The sequence below is a fragment of the Eleutherodactylus coqui genome, chromosome 1 (assembly GCF_035609145.1).
Source record: "Eleutherodactylus coqui strain aEleCoq1 chromosome 1, aEleCoq1.hap1, whole genome shotgun sequence".
NCBI classification, from domain to species: Eukaryota; Metazoa; Chordata; class Amphibia; order Anura; family Eleutherodactylidae; genus Eleutherodactylus; species Eleutherodactylus coqui.
Genome location: NC_089837.1, coordinates 173,470,370 through 173,498,088, shown reverse-complemented (window position 1 = coordinate 173,498,088; position 27,719 = coordinate 173,470,370). Strand labels below are relative to the sequence as shown.

Genomic DNA, 27,719 nt, shown 5'->3' with positions numbered 1-27,719 from the left:
TGCAGTGACATAAAAATGGTAATGTTATATGGTCATGGACAGCTGGGGTTTAGACAGTTACACCTCTTGCTGAAGCTGCACTCAAGAAAGCTTTATAAATGTGTTCAGAGCACACCTAAGTAACTTCCATGAAAGCCAGAGAGTATCTTTATTGGATGATATTACTATATTTCTTAGCAAATAGTCGTTTCTTCGTGTTCACTTAGTACATCTTTTTTTTCATTATACTTAAAGGTCATGACAGTATTATACAGTAATTATGTATACAGTATCTGTTCTACTTTTTAGAACAAATGGGGATATTTCTGAATATATTAGTCTGAACCAGTACTGGTGCATCTTGTCTCCACCAGCAGGGTGGACACAAACTGCACACCCACATCTACGCCCACAACATGGGATTGGCCTGGGAAGTGTGGAAGCACTGCCGGATGGTTGCCGGCAGCAGCGTCCCGAGCAGGAGAACAACAGTAGCTGCTGTCAGTCCTGGGCAGAGGCGCCCTGCCCAGCGCTACAGCGGGGGTCCGAGAACAGCTGGCACTCTGGTCTTCAGCATAGCCGCACAGCACAGCACCGGAGTGGAGTGCCAGCTGTCAGTCCGATCCTCGCCAGAGCCCCCAACTATGTCAGTGCGCTCCTCCGTATAGACGGCCATCCACAGTGCCGGAGAGGAGAACAGCTGTGAGTCAAGTCCTTGGCATAGCCGACCAGCAGAAGCGCAGCAGCGGCTTGCAGCTCTCTGACACGAGCTGACAGTCCGGTCCTTCAGTTGGGTCCTCGGCATAGCTATAGGCTATAAGCATCTGAACCTATAACATGCTTGAATTAAAGTACATTGCACTATGCCACTTTGCCAAATGAAGAGCATGGCTTGTTCGGAGGGGGCATGGCCACCCCAGGCCAATAACAATAATAATCTTTATTTGTATAGCGCCAACTTATTTCAGAGTGCTTTCAAAGCACGAGGGAACACAGACAATTACATGTTGTATACACTTATTTGAAGAGAAGGGGTGGGGTTGGTTAATGGTACCAGGGCAGGAGAGGAGGCACTGGGAGCACAAATCAGTCCGAAAATTACATACTGTATTAAATTATTAGGAAACAGAATGAGGGGTGATAAGGAGGTACAGGGGCAGAAAATGTATATTATAGGCAAAGTGGAAGGTGTGGGGAGCCATAGGGAGGGGCAGGAGGCATGTTGTAGGGTGGGAGATTAGATTAGGAAATTTGGTATGCCTTCCTGAAGAGGTGCGTTTTTAAGCCGCGTCTGAAGTTCCGTGCATCATGATTGTCCGTTTTTCGGATAGTGCGTTCCAGATGACCGATGCTGCTCTATAAAGATCCTGGAGGCAAGCATGTGAGGATCGAATTAGAGGAGTGTTTAGTCTCAATGTGTTGGCTGATCAGAGTCTTTGGGTTGGGTGGTGTACGGATAGGAGGGAGGCGATGTACAGTGGCGTGGCACCTTAGGGAGCTTTTTGGGTGAGGGTGATGAGTTTGAATTGAGTTCTGTAGTGTTATGGGCAGCCAGTGCAGCAACTGGCATAGTGTGGAGGCGTCTGAGAAGTGGCTGGATAGGAAAATTAGTCTAGCTGCCATATTTAGTATGGATCAGAGAGGGGAGAGTCTGGTGCGGGGAAGGCCAATGAGCAGCGAGTTACAGTTATCGAGTCTGGGACGCATGAGAGCAACAATGAGTGTCTTAAGTGTGTCAGTGGTGAGAAATGGCCGGATTTTAGAAATATTTCTGAGCCAGGGATTGGATATTGGAGGTGAAGAAGAGGTTGGAGTGCAGTGTGACCCCAAGACAGCGGGCATGCTGTTTGGGGGTTATTATGATGCCAGACACTGGAATGAAGATGTTGGGGGGAAGTTGGTTGGAAGGCGGAAAGACGAGAAGGTCAGTTTTAGAGAGGTTTGAGAAAAAGGGAGGACATAGTATTAGAGACAGTGGACAGTCAGGGATATTTTGGAGGAATGGTTCAGAGATTTCACGGGAAGAGGTGTATAACTGGGTGTCATCAGCGTATAGATGGTATTGGAGGCCGAATTTGCGGATGGTTTGTTTGATTGGGGCTGTGTAGATAGAGAAGAGAAAGGGACTGAGCACCAAGCCCTGTGGGATACCAACAGCGAGGGGTAGGAGGAGAATCAGGAAAGAGCAGTGTCCTTTAGGCCGATAGAGCAGAGCATAGCAAGGAAGATGTTATGGTCAACAGTGTCAAACACAGCGGAGGGGTTGAGGAGGATTAGTAGTGAGTAGTCGCCCTTCAACTTCGCTGTCATCAGGTCGTTTGACACTTTTGTGAGAGTGGTTTCGTTCGAGTGTGTGGGGCGGAAGCCGGACTGGAGAGGGTCAAGGAGAGAGTTATCAAAGAGAAAGCATGTGAGGCGGGAATAAATTAGGTGTTCTGGTAGTTTTGAGATGAAGGGGAGGTTTGCGATGGGTCGGTAATTGGCAGCTTTGATCGGGTCAAGGGTCGTTTTCTTTTTTGAAGATGGGAATTGATGGAGTGTTTGAATGGGGAAGGAAAAATGCCAGAGGTCAGGGAGAGGTTGAAAATGGTGGTAAGCTGGGTTATGACAGCTGGGGAGAGGAACCGGAGGAGGTGTGAGGGAAGAGGGTCGCTAGCGCAGGAGGTGAGGTAAGCAGTGGATAGCAGTCTGGAGACTTCTTCCTCTGTCGGTGGTTCTAGTATAGATAGTGAGTGTCTGATGGATGCAGTGCTGAAGAGACCGGGATCGGGGCTAGCCGAGTTGTTTTTGGAGATTTCTTCACATTTATGTATAATCCAGTGATTACAAAAGGGCTTAATCTAACACCTTCTAACATTCTTCATACCAACATCCAACTGACTCCAGATTTCTGAAGTTATCACCCCTCCCATCTGTAAAAAAAATGTTCTTGATCTGACTTATCTTACTTAAAGGGGTTGTCCCGCGAAAGCAAGTGGGGTTAAGCACTTCTGTATGGCCATATTAATGCACTTTGTAATATACATCGTGCATTAAATATTGGCCATACAGAAGTTACTCACTTACCCCCTCCGGTGTTGGCGTCCCCGCCTCCATTGCGCATGCGCAGAAGACATGTGCGGCGCGAGCACGCCGGAGCGGCCCCATTCAACACAATAGAAGAGCAGACTGCGCAAGCGCGTCTAATCGAGGGAGAGGAAGGCTTCGGTCGGTGCCATGGAGACGGGGACGCCAACACCAGAGGGGGTAAGTGTATAACTTCTGTATGGCCAATATTTAATGCATGATGTATATTACAAAGTGCATTAATATGGCCATACAGAAGTGCTTAACCCCACTTGCTTTCGCGGGACAACCCCTTTAACTATCACTCCATGTAGAAATACTTGATGTAACATATCTTAAAGGTTGTACTTTTTTCTCTCATTCATTTGTTATTTGCCTGATGAAGGGGTGTCTGTACTCTAAAAGCTTGCAAATATATGGACAGATTTACTACTGAAAATTCAACAGTTTTCTGATGTTAGCTGCATAAGAAAACTGACTTACAGATGTGTTTTAGACACTTTATGAAATTTTTTTCACCACATCTAACAAAGAAGCATTGCTTCCTGGAAAAGGGTGTGGGTGCTTTTCCCGCACAGTCCGCAATGTGAAAAAGGGCTGCGGAGCGGACGGCTTCCATTGCCTTCAATGGAAACTGTCCAAGCGGAATCCGCAAAGAAATAGAGCATGCTGCGATTTTTCCTCCGTAAGCGGAAAATTGCAGTTGATTGCCATGTGTCCCTAATATATGCATCTGTACACCACACATCTGTTTACACTGCCCCTTGACCTGTATTGTACAAAAACATATACCACACTGAATACATTAATTTCACAAGATACTCTGTTTTGGAAACCAGTCAATGCATTTAAATAAAAAAAAGTATACAAACACTTTTTTGGCATGTTTTTGACCCATTATACCCTGTGTACATTTTCACCGTATTCATCAAGAACATTTCATGAAGCCTATCAGGAACATATGGAAAAACAAGTTGTGAGCACAGCCTAATAAATGGTTGTGGTAAAACCCCTTTCAGTGATATTCCTGTTTCCTTAATGGGTTACTGGAAAAATGTGGTACAGCAAAAAATCCATCATTACATAGGTTATGCCAGTTTATATATCAAACTTGGGGATAACTTTATTGTCAGTAGGGCCTGACCACTGGGACCTCCCATCAATTTTGAGAATTGGGTTCTCAAAGGTCACCATATGAATGGAGTGGAGGTCATGCATATGCACTGAGGCTCCATTCTTTTCAATAGGAGCAATAGAGATTGCTGAATGCTTGTATTAGATAGTTTTGGTATTACTACAGAATGTGTCCAATGAAAAGCACTGCCATTTAGCATGTGTCCATGTAAGCTTTTTAATAAAGAACCGGTCGAGAAACAATGTCAAACAACAAGAATACAAAAAGAAGCATTGGCATTTCAAGAGAATGGAAATTGCCGTCCTATTTCATTCAAAATATGGTAGAATGGAGAATCAGTATGTTTTTTCTTCCACCAGTATTCACACAAGTGGCCGGGTAACATAGTCTGTGACGTGCCACGCATTTTTCAATCAACAGCTAAGATTTGACTAGACTAATTGATCCAAAAACAGTCTTTGTTGCCCCTAGCAACCAATCACAGCTGAGCTCTCACTTTACCACCGTAACTTCAACAATGAAAACTGTGCTGCGGTCAGTTGCTAGATAGGTTCCATTGCTAGGGGCAACAAGGACAGTTTTGATAAATCACAGCTGACCTCTCATTTTACCACAGACACATGTGGACACATACTGTAGTAATACCACAAGTTCCTATAGTCAATGCAGCAGCTGTAAAGCATATCTGTGTACCACTGTTAATACCCTGTTTCTCTGAAAATAAGACCTACCCCGAAAATAAGCCCTAGCCTATTTTTTGGGGTGGGGCTTGAAATATAAGTCCTACTCTGAAAATATACCCTAGTTATACTACATAAAAAAGAATACATTACCTAGCAGGTTCAGTCCAGGTCCCTCACGCTGCTCTCTAGAGGTTCGGTGTGGTTCCCGCAGTCCTCAGACACTCATACAACATCACTTCTTGGTTACGGGATTCATAAATCCCACCTCCAGCAAGTGATGGCTGTGATTGGTTCTGTGACCGCTGCTTAGCCAATTAATGCAGCACTGGATAAACCAATCACAGCCATCGCATTAGTTCATCCAGCAATGCATTGATTGGCTGAGCAGTGATTGAAGAACCAATCACAGCCATCTCTTCCTGGAGGCAGGATTTATGAATCATGTAACCAGGAAGTGATGTTGTATGAGCGTCTGAGGATGGCGGGAAGAGTGTCGGAGCTCTGGAGAGCAGCAGGAGAGATGTGGACCAAGCCTGCTAGGTAAGTATAATAAGACGCACACCCCTCGAAAATAAGACCTAGTGCCCCTTTTGGAGCAAAAATTATATAAGACAGGGTCTTATTTTTGGGGAAACATTGTAGAGCAGAGAAGCACTCAGAAATAATTACTGAATTTACTGAAAATAACAAAAATCCATCTATGTTCTACCTCTATATTATTAATTGTTATTATTTCATATTTTGTAGAAAGGTCTTGGCTGTGATTCCTGTATTACAGTCATGGCACCAAAAAAGAAGAATGTCAAGAAAAACAAATCAGACATCAATGAGATGACAATCATTGTAGAAGATAGTCCGCTAAGTAAACTCAATGGGATTAGTGGCTTGATTGATGGAGGAAATGGCTTTAATTACATCTCCACAGAGGTTTCTGACTCTTCATATGGATGCAATCTCATGGAAGGGTTAAGCAGAATGAGGCAAGATAGTTTCCTTTGTGACCTCACCATTGGTACCAAAACAAAGTCATTCATGGTGCACAAGGTTGTGATGGCATCCTGCAGTGAATACTTCTACAACATTTTGAAGAAGGATCCTTCCACTCATCGAGTTGATCTTAATGATGTCTCTCCTCTAGGTCTAGCTACAGTAATAACCTATGCCTACACTGGTAAAATTACTCTGTCTTTATACACAATCGGTAGTACCATATCTTCAGCCATCTATCTTCAGATCAACACTCTTGTAAACATGTGCTGTGACTTTTTAATGCAGGAAATCAATGTTGAAAACTGCATGTATGTTGCTAATATGGCAGAAACCTATGGACTTAAAAGTACAAAAGAAGCTGCCCAAAAATTCATCAGGGACAACTTCATCGAGTTCTCTGAAACTGACCAGTTCCTAAAGTTAACATACGATCAAATAAATGAACTTGTTATAGATGATGAACTGCAATTACCATCTGAAATTGTTGCCTTTCAGATTGCAATGAAATGGTTAGATCATGATGAAAAGAGGATAAAGTATGCCTCTGGTCTTTTAAGTAATATTAGGTTTGGTACAATCTCAGCTCAAGACTTGGTTAACTACGTCCAATCAGTGCCAAGAATGATGCAAGATACAGAATGCCATAGACTTCTGGTTGAAGCCATGAATTACCATCTGCTTCCATATCATCAAAACACCTTACAATCAAGAAGAACCAAAATACGTGGAGGAACAAGGGTCCTCGTAACTGTTGGAGGCCGACCAGCATTGACAGAAAAATCTCTTAGCAGAGAAATCCTATACAGGGATCCTGAGAGTGGATGGAAAAGGCTCAGTGAGCTGCCAGCCAAGAGTTTTAATCAATGCGTCACAGTGATGGATGGCTTTCTTTACATTGCTGGGGGTGAAGACCAGAATGATGCCAGGAACCAAGCAAAGCATGCAGTCAGCAATTTCTGCAGGTAATTGTATATTCCAACAAGTAAACCTAGCAAGTGGCATATGCTACTTTGTTGTTCCCTGGAGATTGTGTTTTAGTTCTGCTGAAAATTCTTATACTCTTTGTGGCCAAATAGAGAGAGCAAGAGAGATAGAGAATTTTTACACATGGACATATCAGTGTAAATTAAATGCAAATAAATAATTCTAAATGAAAAGCTGATAAGGTTCAGGAGATGGGGCAATGGCAATTGCCCTCCTTTGATAACTGCAGGGGGACATTAAGACAGAACAGGGACAAAATGGGTCAACTCTTTAAAGGGGTTGTCCAAGGTATATTTTTTTCTAAAAATTCATGCTCTCTATGTCTAAATATAATAAAAGAGGCTATATACACCTCTACTGTCTCCCCACATGTCCAGCAGCACACCTTCATTCTCCGGGTTTGTGTTTATAAGCTGCAGTCAACCTGTTGACAGGATGTCATAGCCTGCTTCAGACCAACACAGACCTCAGAGCTCGAAAAATGAGCTATGTGATTGGCTGTAGCAGTCTGTGATATCCCATAAACAGGCTGACTGCAGCCTGTCAACACAGACATGGTGGCCAGGATGGAGGTGTGCTGCTGGACATTGGAGGAGCCAGGAGAGGTGAGTATAGCCTCTTTTATTATCTTTGACCATGGAAAGCATGAATTAGAAAAAAAAACTGATAACCCTGTAGCTCTTACCTAAAAGGTATATGCAATATTAACCAGCCACACTGGGAAAGTCCTTAGGCCTTTGGCCATAACAAGTGTCAATCATTCTGTAGCAATTGGCCTCTAGGAAAATGTATCTTCTGCAACAAAAAAACTCAATAGAATTATTTGACCTCTTCTCCTTAGAAGACACACTCACTTGTAGTTTGATGCAATGGCTCTCAGGGCGTAGTCTCAAATACATAATTCACACACTTACTTCTTTAGTAGTCTCTGGTATCAGTCGGTTGTTTTCATATTTATCTTCTGTTGTCTCAGACCCACTAATGGCCACGTTACTCCATTTCACTAGGTCTGACACCATGTTAAAGGGATTATCCAAGTTATATAAAGGGCACCTCAATGGGTCCACCATGGTATAAAAGCTGATACTCACCACTCCCCGCTCATCCCCTGCCAGCTGCTTTGGGTCTCCCCTGTGCTATTTGCTTACAAGCTGCAGTCAGCCTGTGACTTCCCATAAACCTGCTGCTGCAGGTTTATGGTAGTGATCAGTGATTATTGGTGAGCACTGTCATAGGTTGCAGTAGCTTGGTTGGAGACAGGGTGCAGGCTGACTGCAGGCTGTAAAAATGACATCAGCCAGGAGAAGGGGAGAGGTGAATATCAGATGCTTTATTTTACACCATGGAGGAGCCGGTGAGATACACAACCACTTTAATGTACAGCAGCAAGGGTGCATACCCATGATGGCTGTGGCACTACTATCCCTTCCAGGTATACTGCATCTTTCCTACACCCAGTTGATAAATGGCACCTCTCTTTAGCATTATTATTAGTTTGGCAGGATGCCGCTCCAATTTATAGTATACCATTGCTCACATGAGTGAGTGCAATGTGGTTATACACTTTCACATACCTTTTGCTACACAATCAAGTTCCCAATTAATATGGTGTGTGAGGCTGTGACTCCCTGGCACCATATTGGCTAGGGCATGGCTCTGCTTCTGAGAACCACCGCAATACATACACGTATTATAAACACAAAATCTGTTCTGTCAAAGAAAAGCATAAAGAACATAACACACTCACATATACAGTCAGGATTGCATGATAACCCAGGGGGTTTCTCCTCTCCCTTACAGGCTTATGATACCTTATTTTGTTATGTTATATTAATTCTATTAATTTCCTCTCTTTTTTGCTTACTTCTGTATTTTTAGGTATGACCCACGTTTCAACACATGGATTCACCTTGAAAACATGAGCCAGAAGCGTACCCACTTTAGTTTGAATGTTTTCAATGGCCTGCTTTTTGCAATTGGTGGTCGCAATTCTGAAGGTTGCCTAGCTTCAGTTGAGTGTTATGTGCCTTCAACTAACCAGTGGCAGATGAAAGCACCACTAGAGGTTGCAAGGTGCTGCCATTCCAGCTCGGTCATTGATGGTAAGATCTTGGTCATAGGTGGATACATAAATAATGCATACTCTCGCTCTGTTTGTATGTATGACCCATGTAATGATAGCTGGCAAGATAAGGCAAGTCTGAGTACACCAAGAGGATGGCATTGCTCTGTTACACTTGGTGACAGAGTATACGTGATGGGTGGCAGCCAACTTGGTGGCCGTGGTGAAAGAGTTGATGTCCTCCCAGTTGAGTGTTTTAATCCTCACACTGGTCAGTGGAGCTATGCTGCTCCTCTGCAAAACGGAGTGAGCACTGCAGGTGCTTCTACACTAAATGGCAAAATCTACTTGGTGGGAGGCTGGAATGAAGTGGAAAAGAAATACAAGAAATGCATCCAGACCTTCAATCCTGATCTTAATGAATGGACTGAGGAAGATGAATTACCTGAGGCAACAGTAGGAGTATCTTGCTGTACTATCACTATGCCAAATTTTAAAACACGGGAATCCAGAGCAAGCTCAGTTTCTTCAGTGCCAGTTAGTATATAAAGGTTTACTACTGACAGAAGGAAATTAAAAGAATGCAATACTTCTACTATAGCACATTGCTTCTCAGGTACCAGGCCAATAAAAAATCTTTAAAAAATGTTGTAATTATTTTATAAGTTGTCTCAGCTAGCCCATTTGCATTACTTTGTGCATGAAATGTCAAAGAGAAGCTGATGTAGACAAAGCCTTGTTTATATGTAACATTGCCAGGAAATATTAAATGAGCCATCAGAATATCCATTTATAAAAACTTTAATATTGCTTTGGAAATTGTAAGCTGATGCACTTACTATATTTTAATGATTTGCAAATAAGGCATTGTAGTATGCCTTTTCATTTACAATGAAGATCACAAAATTGAATACATAAGCTTGGTATTTTAGAATAATAAAAATGGCCAATTGAAGAAGCAGTTAAAGGCAGTTTAAAAAAAAAAAATGGATCCAGGGCTATTAAAACAATAAAAGCAGTGGTACTTACTAGAGTTGAGTGAACATACTCTGCCGAGCTTGATGCTCGTTCGAGCATTAGTGTACTCGATGGTGCTCGCTACTCGAACGAGCATCAAGCCGTGTTCAACCCTACCCCAGTTTTTGGCTCCTCCCCGCTGTGACGTGCCTGTTTTGGCCCCGCTGCGACGCAGCGCGTGTCATTGGCAAATTTTTTGGCGGGCTGGAGGGAGAGGGAGAGAGAGATGAACCTAGGAAAAAGAAAAAGCTCGAAACCCAGCGTCCCACATACAAAAAAAAAATGCTCGAGTCTCCCATTGTAGTCAATGGGGTTCGCTACTCGAGTAGAGCTGTCGAATTTTACGAAAAGGTCGACTTGAATAACGCGGACTCGAGTATTTGGGTGCTCGCTCATCACTAGTACTTACCCATCATCTTCCCCTGCGAACTAACTCTGCTGCCACATTGTCTTCCTGGTCTTTGTTTTGGAATGGCTACCACTTGACCACTGCAGTTAATCAAAGGCTGCAGAAGTCAGGTCCTGTCCTTCTGGCATCACAACTCAGATGCTGGGAGCCACGATTCCAGGAGAATAGCAGCTGACCGCTGTAGACTCCGATTGGCTGCAGTTGTCAGGTAGTAGCTGTTCCAAAACAATGACTGAAAGGACAGTAGGGCTGCCTTGTTGGTTCACCAGGGGAAAAGGATGGGTAAGTAACACCACTTTAATAGTTTTAATAGCCCTGGATCAATTTTTTTTTAAATTGTCCCATATTTGGCAATCCCTTTAATAAGTAGCACAGGGTATTTTCATGCATGACAAGTGATTGCTTTTCCTGTACGTTAGTATTCTTAGTGTATGTTCTGAATATTTTTTGGTTGATGCCATTTGTTAACAATGATCTTCAAGAGGATTTTCAACACTGACAAAAAATGTCTAAGGGCTGGGAAGGACACAAGATAAACTAAACCATACTCACCAGTCAGATATCCCTTGCTGACTAACTATGGCACTCTAGTTCCGCTGGTCGAGGAATTTTCTGCAGCAGTCACGTGCCATTTATTGCTCACATGACCGCTCAGCCAATCACTGGCCTCAACTGTCATGACTTCATGAATGGCACATAACTAGATATGAGCGAACGTACTCGGTAAGGGCGATTTCGCAATCGAGCACCGCGATTTTCGAGTACTTCACTACTCGGGTGAAAAGTACTCGGGTGCGCTGTGGGGCGGGGGGTTGCAGTGGGGAGTGGGGGGTAGCAGCGGGGAACAGGGGGGAGCCCTCTCTCTCTCCCTCTCCCCCCACTCCCCATTGCAACCCCCCGCTCAGCCACAGCGCACCCGAGTACTTTTCACCCGAGTAGTGAAGTACTCGAAAATTGCGGTGCTCGATTGCGAAATCGCCCTTACCGAGTACGTTCGCTCATCTCTACGCATAACCATTCAGTCTAGTGATTGGCTGAATGATCACATGAGCGATAAATGGCATGTGACCACTGCAGAAACATTCTGGACCAGAGCCCCATAGCTAGAAATCAGGGGACATCTGGCTGCTGAGCATGGCTTCGTTTGTTATTTTGTGCCTTTCCCAGTCCTCAGACACTTTTTTTTGCTCGGTATTGGAAAACAGCTTTAATTTAAATAGGCAATTTTAAATATTAGTGTCTTAGATAAAATTTGATTTCTAAGGGTACAATACTAGTAAGAAGAAATATTATAGCTAAAGGGTTCCATTACTAAAGTATAATTACTGAAAAATGAAGCCAGCTTAACTTTTGCATATAATATTAATCTATTTTCTTTGTATAACAAAACTGACAAGTCATTGTTAGCAATGAAATCATATTTCTGTTTTTAACTATGTGATTTTAACACATTGGTTCCATTAATTAGAATTTTTAGAAAAACATTGACGGGCCACAGTGCTACATAAGTGATGTGACTCCTTCACTTTCAGAATTGATGAGTGTTCCACAGGTCTGACTCCAACAATCATAGAATGATCCCAAATCCTAGTTATATTCCATCACTTTACAACATTATAACTAGAGATGAGCGAGCATGCTCAGATAAGGCAGTTACTCGAGTGAGCATCGCTCTTTTCGAGTAACTGCATTCTTGTCCGAACAGGCTCGGGGGAGTGGCGGGGGTTAGCGGGGGGGGGAGAGAGATCTCTTTCACTCTCCGCCGCCCCCCGCTACCACCCCGAGCCTGCTCGGACAAGAATGCAGTTACTCGAGAAGAGCAATGCTCGCTCGAGTAACTGCCTTATCCGAGCGTGCTCGCTCATCTCTAATTATAACATTAAATTCCACAAATTTGCTATATTTTTCAGAACCTAACTCTGAAATCTCCTATGTGTTAAATATGTTAATTTAACCATTCAGCCTGTCAGTAAAGCTTAATTAATAAAGTATCTTAACAGTGGCTTTATTCTACACTAACAATTGCCTTGTAGGGTTTGTATTTAGACAAAACAGGTGAGTTCAGTTTATTGCTGAGCATGGTTAGGTGCACTGTAAGCTTCATGGTAAATAAAACTGTCACTGCTGGCATTGCCTTCCCCAATTTAATGAAACAGCCGATGATTTGCAAAGCAATATAATGTTGGTTTAGCGCTGTATTGCAAAAAGCCAAATAGTAAAATGCATTCATAATACAGACATTAAATTCACAGTTCAGTAATTTCGTATCTTGAATTTGAGTGTTTATTGGAATTTCCAACAGGCTGAAAATGTAATAAAATGTTATACTTAGTTATGCATTTTTTATGAAGTACACAGATGAAGCATAATCACAGCATGGTGACATAAAAAGTACAAATTGCAGTCCAAAAATGCTGTTTATAAGGTTATGAAACTGCAGACTGTAATTTAAATGTTCTGATAAACATGATGACAAATGTACCAAAACCCACAAAGTATGGAATATTTATTATTATGTTTTTTCTGATACAAAGCCTTGGTTTTTTTCCTTAATATATCACTAAAATTTGATTCAAAAGTGTGATAACTAGAAAGATTTTTTTTAAAAAGAAAAAAATTATTACCAAATTACCAAGAAGGATCTTCCTGAGATCTTCCAATAGATATTCCTGAGCTTTCACTGAGGGTGAAACAGAGTTTATTCTTGAGGTCTGCTTGCTCTTTGAAATGCTTTTATTCTTTTCACATAACCACATTTTCAGCCCAGGCACATCTATACAGTATTTATTTCTTTTTCAAAAACAGGACAGATCATTTCAGAAGAAAATAGGAAAACATCCCCGCAAAGAGTAGTTTCCCTACTTTCCTTTGGTTGAATTTGTTTCTAATTTTTGGCAAGAAATATGCCGATGGAACATAGGCTGAAAACATGGTTATTGTAAATGCACTCTTAGGGCTCAGTCACACGGGCGCATCGGCGCCCGTGTTACTGCAGGTAGCAGACGGCCATACCTGAAGACGGACGTCTCTCTGCAGTGCCCGAGGAAAGAACATGTAACCGGCTTCATCGCCAGTCATGTGTTCTTTCATCAGCGCTGGAGAGAGACGTTTGTCTTCAGGTACAGCCGTCTTCTAACTGTCAGTCACATGGGCGCATCAGTGCCAGTGTACGGGTGCCGATGCGCTTGTGTGACTGAGCCCTCAGGATGGTTTCACACACAGGTCTTTTTGGCAGTTTTAGGGGCACATTTTTTTATGCAGTAGTTTTTAGGTAAAACCAATTATGGATTCAAAATATATAGGGAATATAAAGGAAGGTCTTATTTGTCTCCTTCCTGTTAGATCTTTTTCTGGTTTTGGCTCAAAACCAAACTGCATGAAAAACTGCCACAAAAACGTATACGTGTAACCACTCTAAGGGTGATTTCACACAGTTAATGCAGCTTTTTAAGCCAAAGCAGGAAAGAGAAGTAGAAGTCCCTCTTTTATATTTCCCATTTCTTTTGAATCCACTTATAGTTTGGGCTAAAAAAAGTCCCAAAAATGTCAACTTCCAAGAAAAGAAAAAGCTGTGAAACCACCCCTTAGGACACACTTGGCCTTGCCTGATACAGTTTTTGTGTTAAGTAGCTATTTATTAAACATGCAATTAAAGTATCCCACATCAATGTGAATAAAATACTTTTATTTTGATGGTACCTACCTTCAAAAGGGTTTTTCCTACTAATAACGTTTACCAACTATCCACAAGAAAAGTCAGGATAAGTGCTAAATGTTAGATCACTGTGGGGCCTTACTGCCGGTAACCCTACCAATTAGTAATGGGGGGATTCCACTTGCCTGTTCTATGTCACCAGCATGTCTGCAGTGAGGCAGGAGGTGTATAAATCTACAATAGAGCATTCTCACTGCCATTCCATACAAATACACTAGAGGACCAGGTGAGTGACAGCACTCAGTAGACCAACTAGCAATCTAACATTTATCACTTTTTGGTGATAGATGTTCTTAGTGGGGAAAATCCTTGAATGCATTCGCTCCTGAAATTAGAACATTTCTTGAAATTTTAATTCCAGAATTGCCCTCTTCAGTTTTGTCTTTAAAAATGCTATTGAGCCAATTGATAGGAATTTTGTTTTCTACCCAGGTAACAGATGCTGGGTCAGAACCACTACCATGACAATAGCATTGTCTCACAGCTTTCCACACACCCTAAATGAGTTTGCTATAGAATAAATGAATGTGACAATGGAAAGCCTGTAGGCACTACAATATATTCCACTAATGGTTGTCACTAGAGATGAGCGAGCGTACTCGGAAAAGCACTACTCGCTCGAGTAATTTGCTTTATCCGAGTATCGCTGTGCTCGTCCCTGAAGATTCGGGTGCCGCTGCGGCTGACAGGTGAGTCGCAGCGGGGAGCAGGGGAGAGCGGGCGGGAGAGAGGGAGAGAAAGATCTCCCCTCCGTTCCTCCCCGCTCTCCCCTGCAGCTCCCCGCTCCGTGCCGCCCCCGAATCTTCAGGGACGAGCACAGCAATACTCGGATAAAGCAAATTACTTGAGCGAGTAGTGCTTTTCCAAGTACGCTCGCTCATCTCTAGTTGTCACTCAACACCTATTACCTGTGGCGGAGGTCAGGATAACTTACAAATAGCAGAAAAGCATATGGAGCTTTAGAAGGCAGACATTTCTGGACTGGAATGCCAGGTGTTTTACATTTAAAGAGGCGTGGTTTTTCAGAGCCATAAATACATTTACATTCATTTGGATCAAGCAAAAAATTACCAAAACAGTCATTTAGTGCCATTAATTCAATTTCTTTAATTCTCTGTTTGTACACAGAATGTTGGATTTTAGGGTTAAGGATGTATTGACTTTCCTAAATGAAGGTCTCTTTATTAAAATTATTGTTCCATGAATTAAGAGCCTCATCTACTTGAGTTATATTGGAATTGGATGACTTGAATGAGTTGGTATTAGGCAAGTGGTAAGAGAAGGAAGCATTGAGCAGCCGAACATAGATTAGGCTGTGTAGGTGATGATTAGAAATCTTCACTATCACACATAGATTTTACAACACGTCAGAGGACTCTAAAAACTCTGTGTGACTGTCTGATTCTTCCCCCTCATGGAGTACATTTGATGCAGCAGATGCTGTCCTAGATGAATGTCTAGTATCTGCAATGTTAAAATTAGTCTGAACTCCACTTTTTAATGGTAAAGTAAATGCAATTGAATTTGGGAATCCTTCTTACAACAAACTATACTGTTGGCAGCAGCACAGAAATTCGTAATTGCGACATATTGTTGGTGATTGACAAGTGAATTATACTGTTATGTATTTAAGCTTATTAACTGGGAGTTAAAGAAACAAATCTTACACTATACAAGGGTTGACATGGTTGACATCATAAGGCTTCTTTCACTCTATTGTTAATGCTCAGTTCTTCAAGGCAAATAACACCATACAATAGAGATCAGAAGAATAGAATAAGGCGTCTACAGATCTTCATGTTACCTGCCTGTTAACCTACTTAGCATTGTCAATTCAAGGTGTTTTTTAACATTACATAATCGCCAACTTCATTTGTTTTTTTAACAGGCAGAAACTGTAGGATAGCTTACGTTACACTGCAAGCTGACTGATTCTACAAAACCTTCTAATAATCTTATTTATGGTTTAGCACAATATGCAATTGAGTGCATAGACTATGTAGTTCAGGCAAACATTTGTGCACTAAAGTAGTCAACATGACTGTCTAGGGACACCAGTGAGAGCGTTTTTATTTTTCTTCTTTAAAGGGGTTTTCCAGGCAAATCATATTGCTGATCTATTCTTAGAATTGGTCATCAATTGTTGATCATTGGTGACCCACTGCTCAGGATCCCCGGTGATCAGCTGATTTCTTAGCCCTCTATCATTGCAATAGAACTGAAGCCTCCTGTTACACTTCTGGCACTTCTGGTTCTGACACGGGGGTCAGACATGGAAGTACAAAAGGAGGCAATGCTGCCATTAATTTTAATGGGACTAAACCCCTTTATGATGCTTCCAAGTCCGATGATGACATCAGTCCTCATTGAACTGACAGTGGGCCTGGTGATCAGCTAATTTCTGGGGATCCTGAGGGGTGGGTCCTTGTTAATCAACTATTGATGACCAAACCTGAAGACAGGTCATCAATAGGATTTGTCCGGAAAACCCCTTTCAACTTATAAAAGATGGGGTGGAAGTAATATGTTCGGCTATGTTCACACAAGCACCATGGCTTCTGTTTAGAACAGAAGCCATGATACTGTAATAAACTCTACTAAAGTAAAATGAGGCCTACTGTGGTTCCATCTGGTTTAGTTAACCTATTTTAAAATACCTTAATAGGTATTGCTGCCATGTTCCCCTACAATTTGTTGCTGGGGATCTTGGCAGTGGGACACTATCAGTAAAAAAGAGTTTGTCCAAAGTGAACAAGCCTTTCAAGTGCTATGCAGGATGTCACTGCAGGAACAAGCTACTTAATATAAAAATCAAGAGTCATTCACAATATCCATGTTGCAAAGTGTGAGATTAGCCTTATGATATATCCTAATGGTAGTAACATGTAAATAAACTTTGAAAAATCTATATTAATTTATGACAATAGGTTAATATAAGAAAACAAAAGGTTTTGGTTTTAGTACCTACGGAACATACTGAATCATTTCTGCTCTAAGACATTCTTATGTAATATCTGATTCTCGTAATACCAGTTGTATTAAAATATATTTCAAAAAGTCATTGTGACATTTTACCACAAGGGAACAGAAGTCTTTCTATTGTTTAATAAATTGTAAAGATTTTTTTTTTTTTAATGGAGAGTATTATTTTTAGTTTCACTAAAGAGATGATTATACTTACCCAGTATAGATACATGAAGGTTCATGTTCTGAATTTGGTCCATACAAACCTTATTCATTAGCTGTGGTGCCACATTGTTTAAAGCGGCAGTGGAAAATAAAGATCAGTGTGATTTGTTCTTCTATGTTATTATTCAATTATACAGTGACACATTGGTATAGTTATAATGACTATTATATACAAATCTGCTGAAAGCAAAGAATAAGAAAGGATATAAGATGTCGAAGAATCAAATACAGAATTACAAATAATGTTTTTTCATCCAAATAAAGAAGAAATAAAATACATTTTTATGTGTCTGTATTTATACAATTGACTAGCCTTTCTTTAAGGACACAAAGATGTAAGGTAACCTCCTCCAATCATCACAATTTCCTTGGAACCTTCTTGTTTCACAGATATTAAAAGGATATGTTACCAAAGGATTCTAGAGAAAACTGGGTGCAATGACGTATAGACTAGGAGTATTAACTAGTTTCTATGGTATTATTACTACAGTGTTGATGTTTTACTGAAAGAGTTATAGCCACACTGTCGCCAGTAGACTACTCTACAAACTTTGACACAACTCAACTGTCACTTGCCACTTGCAGGTGGCTCCATTTTATTTTCTTGGTACACTTATACACTATACAGCACCCTAAAGAAGCTGCTGTCCTCTACATAGAAAGTGATTTACAAATTCCAGCTGCAATTTCTGACTTATATGTGAGTTCTTACATTTTACAGTACCGTATATACCGGCGTATAAGGCGACGGGGCGTATAAGACGACCCCCCAACTGTCACCTTATACGCCGGTATTCAGTGGAGAAAAAAAAAAAATTTTATTACTCACCTCCCACGGCGTTCTGTCGCGCTCCGGCAGGATGTCGCTCGCTCCGGCAGGCTGTCGCTCGCTCCTCGTCCCCGGCGCAGCATAGCTTTCTGAATGTGGGGCTTGAAATCCCCGCTTCCAGAAAGCTAATACACACGCCGGCAGCCATGACATCATTGAATGGCTGTGATTGGCTAAAGCACACGTGGCTTCAGCCAATCACACTATTCAATGACATCATTGAATGGGTGTGATTGCTAACACGTGCGCCTTCAGCCAATCACAGCCATTCAATGATGTCATTGAATAGTGTGATTGGCTGAAGCCACGTGTGCTTTAGCCAATCACAGCCATTCAATGCTGTCATGGCTGCCGGCGTGTGTATTAGCTTTCTGGAAGCGGGGATTTCAAGCCCCGCATTCAGAAAGCTATGCTGCGGCGGGGACGAGGAGCGAGCGACAGCCTGCCGGAGCGAGCGACATCCTGCCGGAGCGCGACAGAACGCCGTGGGAGGTGAGTAATAAAATTTTTTTTTTTTACACTTTTTTTTGTTTGTTTTACCGGCGCATAAGACGACCCCCGACTGCAGAGCAGATTTTTCGGGGTTCAAAAGTCGTCTTATACGCCGGTATATACGGTATGTATTAGTTATCTGTGTATTTTTACTACATCTTTATTCTGTATTAATTTCAGCTGGCATTTGGGGGTTTGTAGAACCAACTCCCAGTTTTCAATAGAATTAAAGTTCCAACAAAGAATATTTTTAACATACAATAGTCGTCCCAGAACTAATTAATATTTTATGTTGAGGAACCACTGTATAAATGATTGAGCCAGTCAGGGAAATGATTCTTCATGCAGAGGACAATGTGCTTCTTATGGGCTTTATAGGTGTCAAAGTCTCAATAAGATGACTGATGACAATATAAAAAAAGTATTTTATTATGTGCATATATTATTTGTGCCATTCAAGAAAAATGAAGGACAAGATTTAATTTAATTCAGTCTCTGTTCATACTGCTGTCATATGATGTAGAGTTGCTTGATCGGCTGGGCAGAAAAATCACTCTGATTTTAACCAAATGTATAAGGGTAAGTCCGACTAGATTTTTGGAGAAAATCGCAGGAAAATAGAATCTCTCAAAATGCCTACTGCAGAGGTTAGAGTGCAGCCAATCAGCAGACAGGGCACCTTGATGATGTCACCAAATGTGTCCTCCATCTTGCATATGTGCAGCAGTTTCATTGGATGTCTGCATCACATGTCCTAGCCAGATATAATATGGACACAGTGTAACCAGAAGCCATTTTACAGCTGAGCTCAAGGCAGAGAAGCTGCATCATGTTTATATTACTATATAAAACATAATCTGTTCTTAGGGAGAGATATGCTACAGAGGATATATTGCTGCTGTTGTGAAAGCTTGTATACCAGCAGAGAAGCTATGCAGACTTGTATTGTAGGAACCAGAGAAAGAGCTGCATCATATTTACATGCCTATTTAAAACGTGGTGTTATGGATAACAAAAATGAATCCACTGTGCTAACCAACCAGCCTGGCTTTTGGACCAGACCTGGGGTGGCTGGCAACTGCCCCCAGTTGCAAGGTAGTCTCAGATGGGGAATCTTACCCTTAGTTAATCAGGAAGATTGGAAGACTCTTGCCTAAAAGCAGGGTAAGCATCCTGGAACCTCGGGGCTAACTATCCCTGACAGGACACAGGGACGAGGTACTGAACACAGGGCACATAGAACAGAGTGACTTACCACAGAGATGGGAACGTTGCACAGGCTGGAAGGAAATAGACAAACACACACAGGCTAAAGTACAAGGCAAAGAACATACAGAATAAACAGATACAGGATCACATAGACAAAACAGTCCTAAGACAGGCGACCTAGATGTGCTGGGTGTCTGAGACAAACACACATCAATACTGAGGCAATGAGGGAAGATTATCAGCTCCCTTAAATAGGAAGGGGATTGCTATTTAAGCTGCAGCTGTGCTGTGAGCACTGAACAGGGCTAACTAGTACAGTGTTGATAGAAAGTAGAAGAAACAAGTACATTTATACAGAAGTGAGCCTGCCTGGAACAGCAAGAGGGCAGCAGACACTGGTAGGAGACCTAACACATGGTCTGTTGTTATGGACAGATATTGTAGAGGTGACATATAGCTGCTAGTGTGAAAGCTTGCATACCAACAGAGAACTTAAATTGTAGGAACCAGAGAAAGAAGCTGCATCACATTTATATGCCTATACGAAATGTGGTTCGTACATTGGGATAGGCTACATTTCAGCTGGCACCGTATTGTGAGGGAATTAGCTGGAGATCGCCTGGAATTATGTTCCACAGGGCAAGCCATCAATTTAAACAGCTTAGACAAAGATCTTCAAACTCAAAGTTACGTTTATTTTTTTTAAAACTTGGTGCAGCTTTACAGATATCAGCCACTTCAAACAGTAATCACTAAATAAAATCTAATGTTACATAAATTGACCGTAACCACCGACTGGTGGACTAACCCCAATGCTGCCTAAGCACAATAGCAACACAAGGTCAGTTAAAGTCCTGTACTCACACTAGGTTTCATGATATAGCAGCTTTCACAGTTTAGGTGTCTGTGTCTCCAAGGCAGAGAGGGCAAGAGTGCACATTTTCTCTGCTCTATTACATCCACCCACTGGAGCAACTAATTAATTATCTAACAGGTAAGCCTGTTTCCTGCTGCCTGACAGAATGATAGAAGTCTGGAAGAATTATACCTCCCATCTACTACCACTCCTATCATCCTGTCACATTACACCCAACCTCTGCTCAGGGCACTCAGCCTGAGCACTTACCATAGTACAGTCACATGCCCAAAAAATTGAAAGACTGAGTTACAAGGAACAATCTCATCACAAGGCTATTCTTCTCTGTATTCTGGCATATTAATTTTAGGGGCACATGGTCTGTAATCAACTTCAATTTTCAGCCTACCAGTTAGGCCTCATGTCCACTTGCACGCACGGATTCCACTGCTGAATCCCGCAGTGAAATCCATGCATGCCTGGGGCCATGGAGAGGGAAAATACATTTTTCTTACCTCTCCAGACGCTACGGGACTTTCCGATGTGCAGACCGAATCTTCTTTCTTGTGGCCTGCGGGTGTGCTCGACATGGCTCTTTCTTTTTTAAACTCCTGCTCTCCTGCGTATCTGCGACACAGCACAAAAACAGCTGCGGCTGTGCCGCAGATACGGGTGGCTTCTATAGGCTTCAATGGAAGCTGCAGGAGTCATCCATATGGGAGACCCGCAGGGAAATGGAGCATGATGCGATTTCTTCCCGTGCGAGCCACCCGCACGCTGGGAAGAAATCCCATCCGCATGCTTTTAGCTGCCCTACGGATGCTAATGCATACCTATGGGCAGCAAGACGCACGGATCTCCCGTACGGGGGCCGCGCGCGGATTTTATAAATTTAAAATCCGCGCGTGGACATTGAGGTCTTAGTCACACGGGCGTTTTTTCGCGCGATTTGCAGATCGCATGACGGATGCGCATTCGCAAATCACGTGAACGGGGCCAAAAAATCGCCCGAAAAATCTGCTCCTAGCCGCGTTTCATTAGAAACGGGCCGGAGCTGTCCAGCGCATTGAATTCAATGGAGCCGGCAATACAGCCGGCTCCATTGAAAGCAATGCGCTGCGGGCGAGCGCGGGATGAATTGACGGGAAGGGCTTAAATATATAAGCCCTTCCCTGCAATTCATCCAGAAAAGTGTAAAAAAAAAATATATATATATATACTCACCTTGTCCCGGCAGACGGAGTTCAGCGCGGCCGGCCTGCAGTGGGTGTGAAGGGGGTGTGATTCAGACATGCCCCTGATTGGCTCAGCGCTGAGCCAATCAGAGGCAGGTCTGACTCACGCCCGTTCATGAATTCATGAATGGGTGTGTGTCAGACCTGCCTCTGATTGGCTCAGCGCTGAGCCAATCAGGGGCATGTCTGACTCACACCCCCTTCACATGAATGGGTTTAAAAAATCGCCGGACGCATGGACATGCGCAAATCGCACGAAAAAACGCCCGTCTGACTAAGGCCTGAGCCTTAATATTTTAAGGGCTCAAGGGCCCTTTTAATAGCCAGGCACTCTTTCTCCACAATAGTGTAATTTCTCTTATTTATTTTTTTTAGTTTCCGACTTAAATACGACAGCAGGTGCTCTACTCCATCAGTGACCTAGGTTAAGACTGCTCCCAGTCAGGTGCTGGATGCCTCTGTTTGCATTATAAACTCTTTTCTAAAGTCTGGGGTCATCAATAGTGGTTTAGAACACAGAGCAAGTTTCAGGGTCTGAAAGGCAGTTTTTGCCTCCGGACTCCATTTGATTACCCTGGAAGCTTTTCCTTTTGTCAACTCAGTCAAAGGGATCGCTATGTCTGAAAAATTTGGAATAAACCACCCATAATAACTAGTATTACCCAAGAAGGTTCTTACTTCTATGATTCTATGATTCCTTAAAAATAATTTCAGAGAACTAGGATGTAATCTTAGAGCAAAGACCTCCAAAGTAGTATTTTCTGAAATACTACCGGTACCACATGCCAAACCAGAAAGGCAGCAGGAAATTAGGAGAGAAAATAAGTAGTGAATCCGGTAAGTGACCATTTTCTCCAGTACCATAATATCATAGAAACATTAAATTTTATTCGAACTATGTGGGATGCACGTGCAACAAACTGAAGAGCATGTGGCTGGTTTTGTAAAAACATTAGACACACATATCTTGAGTGCTGCACAGCACTTTATCAATGTGCACGAAGGCAATATTTCATCATTTACCTTCTTTGGGGTAGAAGTGGTTAAAAAGCCAGGCTGTGGAGGTGACTGGCATGATCTTTTGCTTCTAGATATTACAACTCAAATCCAGATATCCTGATAGATTAAATTCTAAAAATGACTTAAAGGAGATGTCCCGCGCCGAAACGGTTTTTTTTTTTTTAAACCCCCCCCCCCCCCCCCCGTTCGGCGCGAGACAACCCCGATGCAGGGGTTAAAAAAACCACCCGCACAGCGCTTACCTGAATCCCGGCGGTCCGGCGTCTTCATACTTACCTGCTGAAGATGGCCGCCGGGATCCTCTGTCTTCATGGACCGCAGGGCTTCTGTGCGGTCCATTGCCGATTCCAGCCTCCTGATTGGCTGGAATCGGCACGTGACGGGGCGGAGCTACACGGAGCTACACGGAGCCCCATAGAGAAGAGGAGAAGACCCGGACTGCGCAAGCGCGGCTAATTTGGCCATCGGAGGGCGAAAATTAGTCGGCACCATGGAGACGAGGACGCCAGCAACGGAGCAGGTAAGTATAAAACTTTTTATAACTTCTGTATGGCTCATAATTAATGCACAATGTACATTACAAAGTGCATTAATATGGCCATACAGAAGTGTATAGACCCACTTGCTGCCTCGGGACATCTCCTTTAATGTTTTTGTATTAATGACTTTACAAATATCAGTTAGATGCCCACTTAATAATGTATATATTGTGAATGGTTTCATTGGCATCTAACAACATATGACCTTATACATTAATTTGATTAGCTATGTTCTGCTTTTAATGTCCTGTATGTCTCACTTGTAATTTAAACATGACTAAGGGCGCCACGCTTAAAATGCGTTTGTGAGAGATTTGTTTTTTTATTAATCTTACTCCTATTTTAAAAAATGCAATAATAAAATTTGATGCTTTTATGATATGGTGGTGCTGGAGAAAATGGTTCACTTACTGGATTCAGTGCTAAATACCAGCTGTTTACTGGAATATCCGAGCATAACTCCTGCTGCATGTGATTACTACAGCCCTCATTATCAATGATTGCCACAATTGAATGGACTCAGGATAGGGTGCTCTGACCATACGCATTGTATTGCCTTTCTTGTTAGTACTTGGACTTTAGTCATGCCCCCCTTTTTTCCACTTTCTTATATTGATGCTTGAATACTGAAAATTCAATTCAAGTTTTTGAAATTGAAGTTGGGCTTCAAAAATAACCAATATATTCAAAGATATTCCTTTTCAAATATATGTTCAAGATCATGGACACAATGACTTTACAAAACAGTCAAAATTGAATTCAGAGTCAATCAGTAGGAATGAGCAGTAACATGGATTTTTCACCACATGAAACCAGTTTAGGAATATTAGCTGAAGTTTTTATTCTACAGCAGCAAGTAGTGTAGATCACATGTCTAAATTATCCAACCGAGAATTATGTACTTGGTGGGATCTTAAAAGCTTGGCAACATATATTGAGCAATTAACCCCTTGAGTGGCACGCCTGGAAATTTTCCGGGACGAGCTCCACTGCTCATAGCGACATAGCCCGGAAGATTTCCGGGCTATGTATCACTATGGGAGCTGCAGAGCACAATGCCACAAGCTGTGACAGTGTGCTCTGCCTGCACAGACCCACACAGAGCAGTGCAAGGGCTTTGAAAAACCAGCAGAAGATATTGCCGATATGCCGGCAACCTCCTGGTTTGTTTACAGGTTGCCATAGAGACCATCGGCTTGTCAGTAGCAAGCCGACGGTCTCTGTGGCAGGGAGAGTTGGTGCTTGGCTGTGAGAGGACAGCTAGGTACTAGCTCTTACAGCAGAGATCAGAGAAAACCTCCGATCTCTGCTGTGTTAACCCTTTACATGCTGCAGTCTATGTGACTGCAGCATGTAAAGGGCTGTCACTGCAGCATGTAAAGGGCTGTCACCATCAGACCCCCGGAATATGATCAGGGGTCCTGATGGGTCCCTGTGGAAGTCCCCTAAAGGGACAAAAAAAATTAAAATTAAAAAAAAAAGTAAAAAAATTATAAAAAAAAAAGTAAAAAAATTATAAAAAAAAAAGTAAAAAAATTATAAAAACACTTGTCTCCCTTTACTTTGTAAAAAATCAAAAATACAATCACACATGTGGTATCCATGTGTCGTAATGACCCAGAGAAGGAAGTAAATACATTATTTACCCCTTAATGACACGGCCCCTTTTTTTCTTTTTTCCCCATTTCACGGCCCCCATTTTTTTCCACCCCCCTGTTTAAAAAATCACAACTTGTCCCGCAAAAAACAAGCCCTCACATGGCCATGTCAATGGAAAAATGAAAAAGTTATGGCTCTTGAGACGCAACTGCAAAATTTGTTGAAATTCAATGATTAGACCATTTAAAAATACCTGCCCTGGTGGGCATGACAGGGTGGTAGGAAACACGCCACTCAAGGGGTTAAAGGGGTTGTCCCGCGAAAGCAAGTGGGGTTATACACTTCTGTATGGCCATATTAATGCACTTTGTAATGTACATTGTGCATTAATTATGAGCCATACAGAAGTTATTCACTTACCTGTTCCGTTGCTGGCGTCCTCGTCTCCATGGTGCCGTCTAATTTCAGCGTCTAATCGCCCGATTAGATGCGCTTGCGCAGTCCGGTCTTCTCCCTGGTGAATGGGGCCGCTCGTGCCGGAGAGCTGGTCCTCGTAGCTCTGTCCCGTCACGTGTGCCGATTCCAGCCAATCAGGAGGCTGGAATTGGCAATGGACCGCACAAAGCCCACGGTGCACCATGGGAGAAGACCCGCGGTGCATCGTGGGTGAAGATCCCGGTGGCCATCTTAGTAAGGTAAGTAAGAAGTCGCCGCAGCGCGGGGATTCGGGTACGTACTAAACGTTTTTCTTTTTTAACACATGCATCGGGTTTGTCTCGCGTCGAACGGGGGGCCTATTGAATAAAAAAAAAACCGTTTCGGCGCGGGACAACCCCTTTAATGATACCTCATGGTTTACGTATAAAAAAAATTCTGACACTAATATTTTCATACACATTTCAGAAGGAATGGAACTCCATTCTTAGTGAATGCTCTATAAAATTAATGAAACTCATTAAGTTACGAGAAAGAGAAACTAAATGACATCAGAACAACAGAAAGCTCTAAAGAAACAACTTCTGAGCCAAAATGACATTAAAATATACAAAGAAATTAATGATAAATGACCAAATAGTCAAAATTAACTGAGTTCCAAAGAGATAATGAAGATTACATTATACTTTACATAAGTGGTCGAGTTTATCACTGGAGAAGTATTAGTAATAATAGCCAAAAATCCATTCTTAAAATTATCAAAGTCGGAGAAAGAAATCAAAGTTATGTAAGCTTTTCATCCTCAGACATGGAAACATCTGAAATATCTGAACAGGACGGTGTGTTGGAATATACAACAGAGGATGAATCATTGACTCAACAGAATGGGACCAAAAGTGTATAATTGAAAAATAAATCCATGACAGTAAACAGTGGGAAACAATCAAGAAACAGAGAAGGAGGCAAAGGAGAAGATGGGGGGGGGGGGGGGGGGGAATATAAGAAAGAGAAGATATCCAATGCGCAAAAAGAAATTGTAATGTGTGTTAAAGAAGATGGGGACTCTGGATCCTCATCCATGTATTGCGATAATACCATCAAAGTTATAGATTACAGTGTGTTAAACTTTTCCTCCCATCAACTCAGTAAAGAACATACTGAAATATTGAATAAAGGTCTTAACTTTGTACCGGTTGAAAGATTCAATTTATTTAAAAGCTTAATGGATATAAATAGGTTGGCAAGATCCCTAACCTTAAGGAGGTAATTTTAAAACATAGACGGTGGACACGTACAACAAACGGAAGCGGATATGATTGCTGCTCTAGCAAATGAATTCATGGACTTGAATTTTACAGAACAGAGGGCATTAGTGCAATTAAAAAAAGATGCAACACCAAGAAGAACTGAACTGTATTACATCAAATATACAGTACCAAATCCTCATCTATCCATATCAGCTCGTATTGAAGCATGAGATTAATTTTTAGATAACAATAGAGAGGGACCTCTAGAAATTATATGATGTTTCCAGATCCCAGACACATAACAGCAATATTCCATCTAGTTTACATTAGGCAATTGAGGAATTGAAATGGAACAAGTCAATCATCAACAGACAAGTGGACGAAAAGGGAAAGCTGTACTTCTAGGTAAGGTCATGTATGAGGAATTCGTTTTGAAGATCTCAGAGGACCAAGACACCTATAAGAAATTGGAAATTTAACCGACTACCATATTTAATTACATAATGAAATATTTAGCAACAGAAGGAGTTTGCCTTGGTATACATTAGGAGAAACAAACAGAATATTTTGTCCCTTTGTTTCCAGTTATACCTATTTTTTAAGGGTTGCCCAAAGTTCACAAAGGGGTGTTTCCTCTGTCCTTACGCTAAATAATTTCAGCTATTAGGTCCCTAAATGACAATATTTGTGAGTGGGTAGACTTGTTATTACAACCATTATTACAGCGAACACCAGGATGCATAAAGGATAGTAAAGAAATTGTTTTTTAAATGTTCCAATTGCTTTTTTTTAATCTCGTTTTATTGAAGGGTAAGCAACATGCCGAAGTATTAACAATACAGACTCATTCACAAATAGTGAGGAAGCAAAAACCTCATGACAATATAGTATACAGTAAATACAGTAAAATCCAGAAAAAAAAGGGAACAGAACATAGTAAAAACGAAGTCATCGGGATACATGTATACAGAGCATACTGGTCAATTAGCAGAGAGTGGGGCACAGATCACTGAACCCATCTCAAGCACC

General features: G+C 41.9%; 2 protein-coding genes across 2 annotated transcripts in view; one reads left to right on the top strand and one right to left on the bottom strand.

Annotated features, from left to right (window-relative positions):
• The window catches only part of KLHL31 (kelch like family member 31), a 16,516-nt gene extending 5,447 nt beyond the window's left edge, over positions 1–11,069 (top strand). Inside the window, exons 2-3 of the mRNA XM_066603856.1 lie at positions 5,611–6,815; positions 8,716–11,069. Of these exons, the coding sequence (XP_066459953.1) occupies positions 5,644–6,815; positions 8,716–9,448 (1,905 nt within the window). The 5' untranslated portion in view covers positions 5,611–5,643 and the 3' untranslated portion in view covers positions 9,449–11,069. The remainder of the gene's footprint in view (positions 1–5,610; positions 6,816–8,715) is intronic.
• LOC136611116 (elongin-A-like) overlaps positions 1–27,719 on the bottom strand; it is a 146,274-nt gene that overhangs the window by 73,471 nt on the left and 45,084 nt on the right. The gene's annotated exons all lie outside the window — the stretch shown is intronic.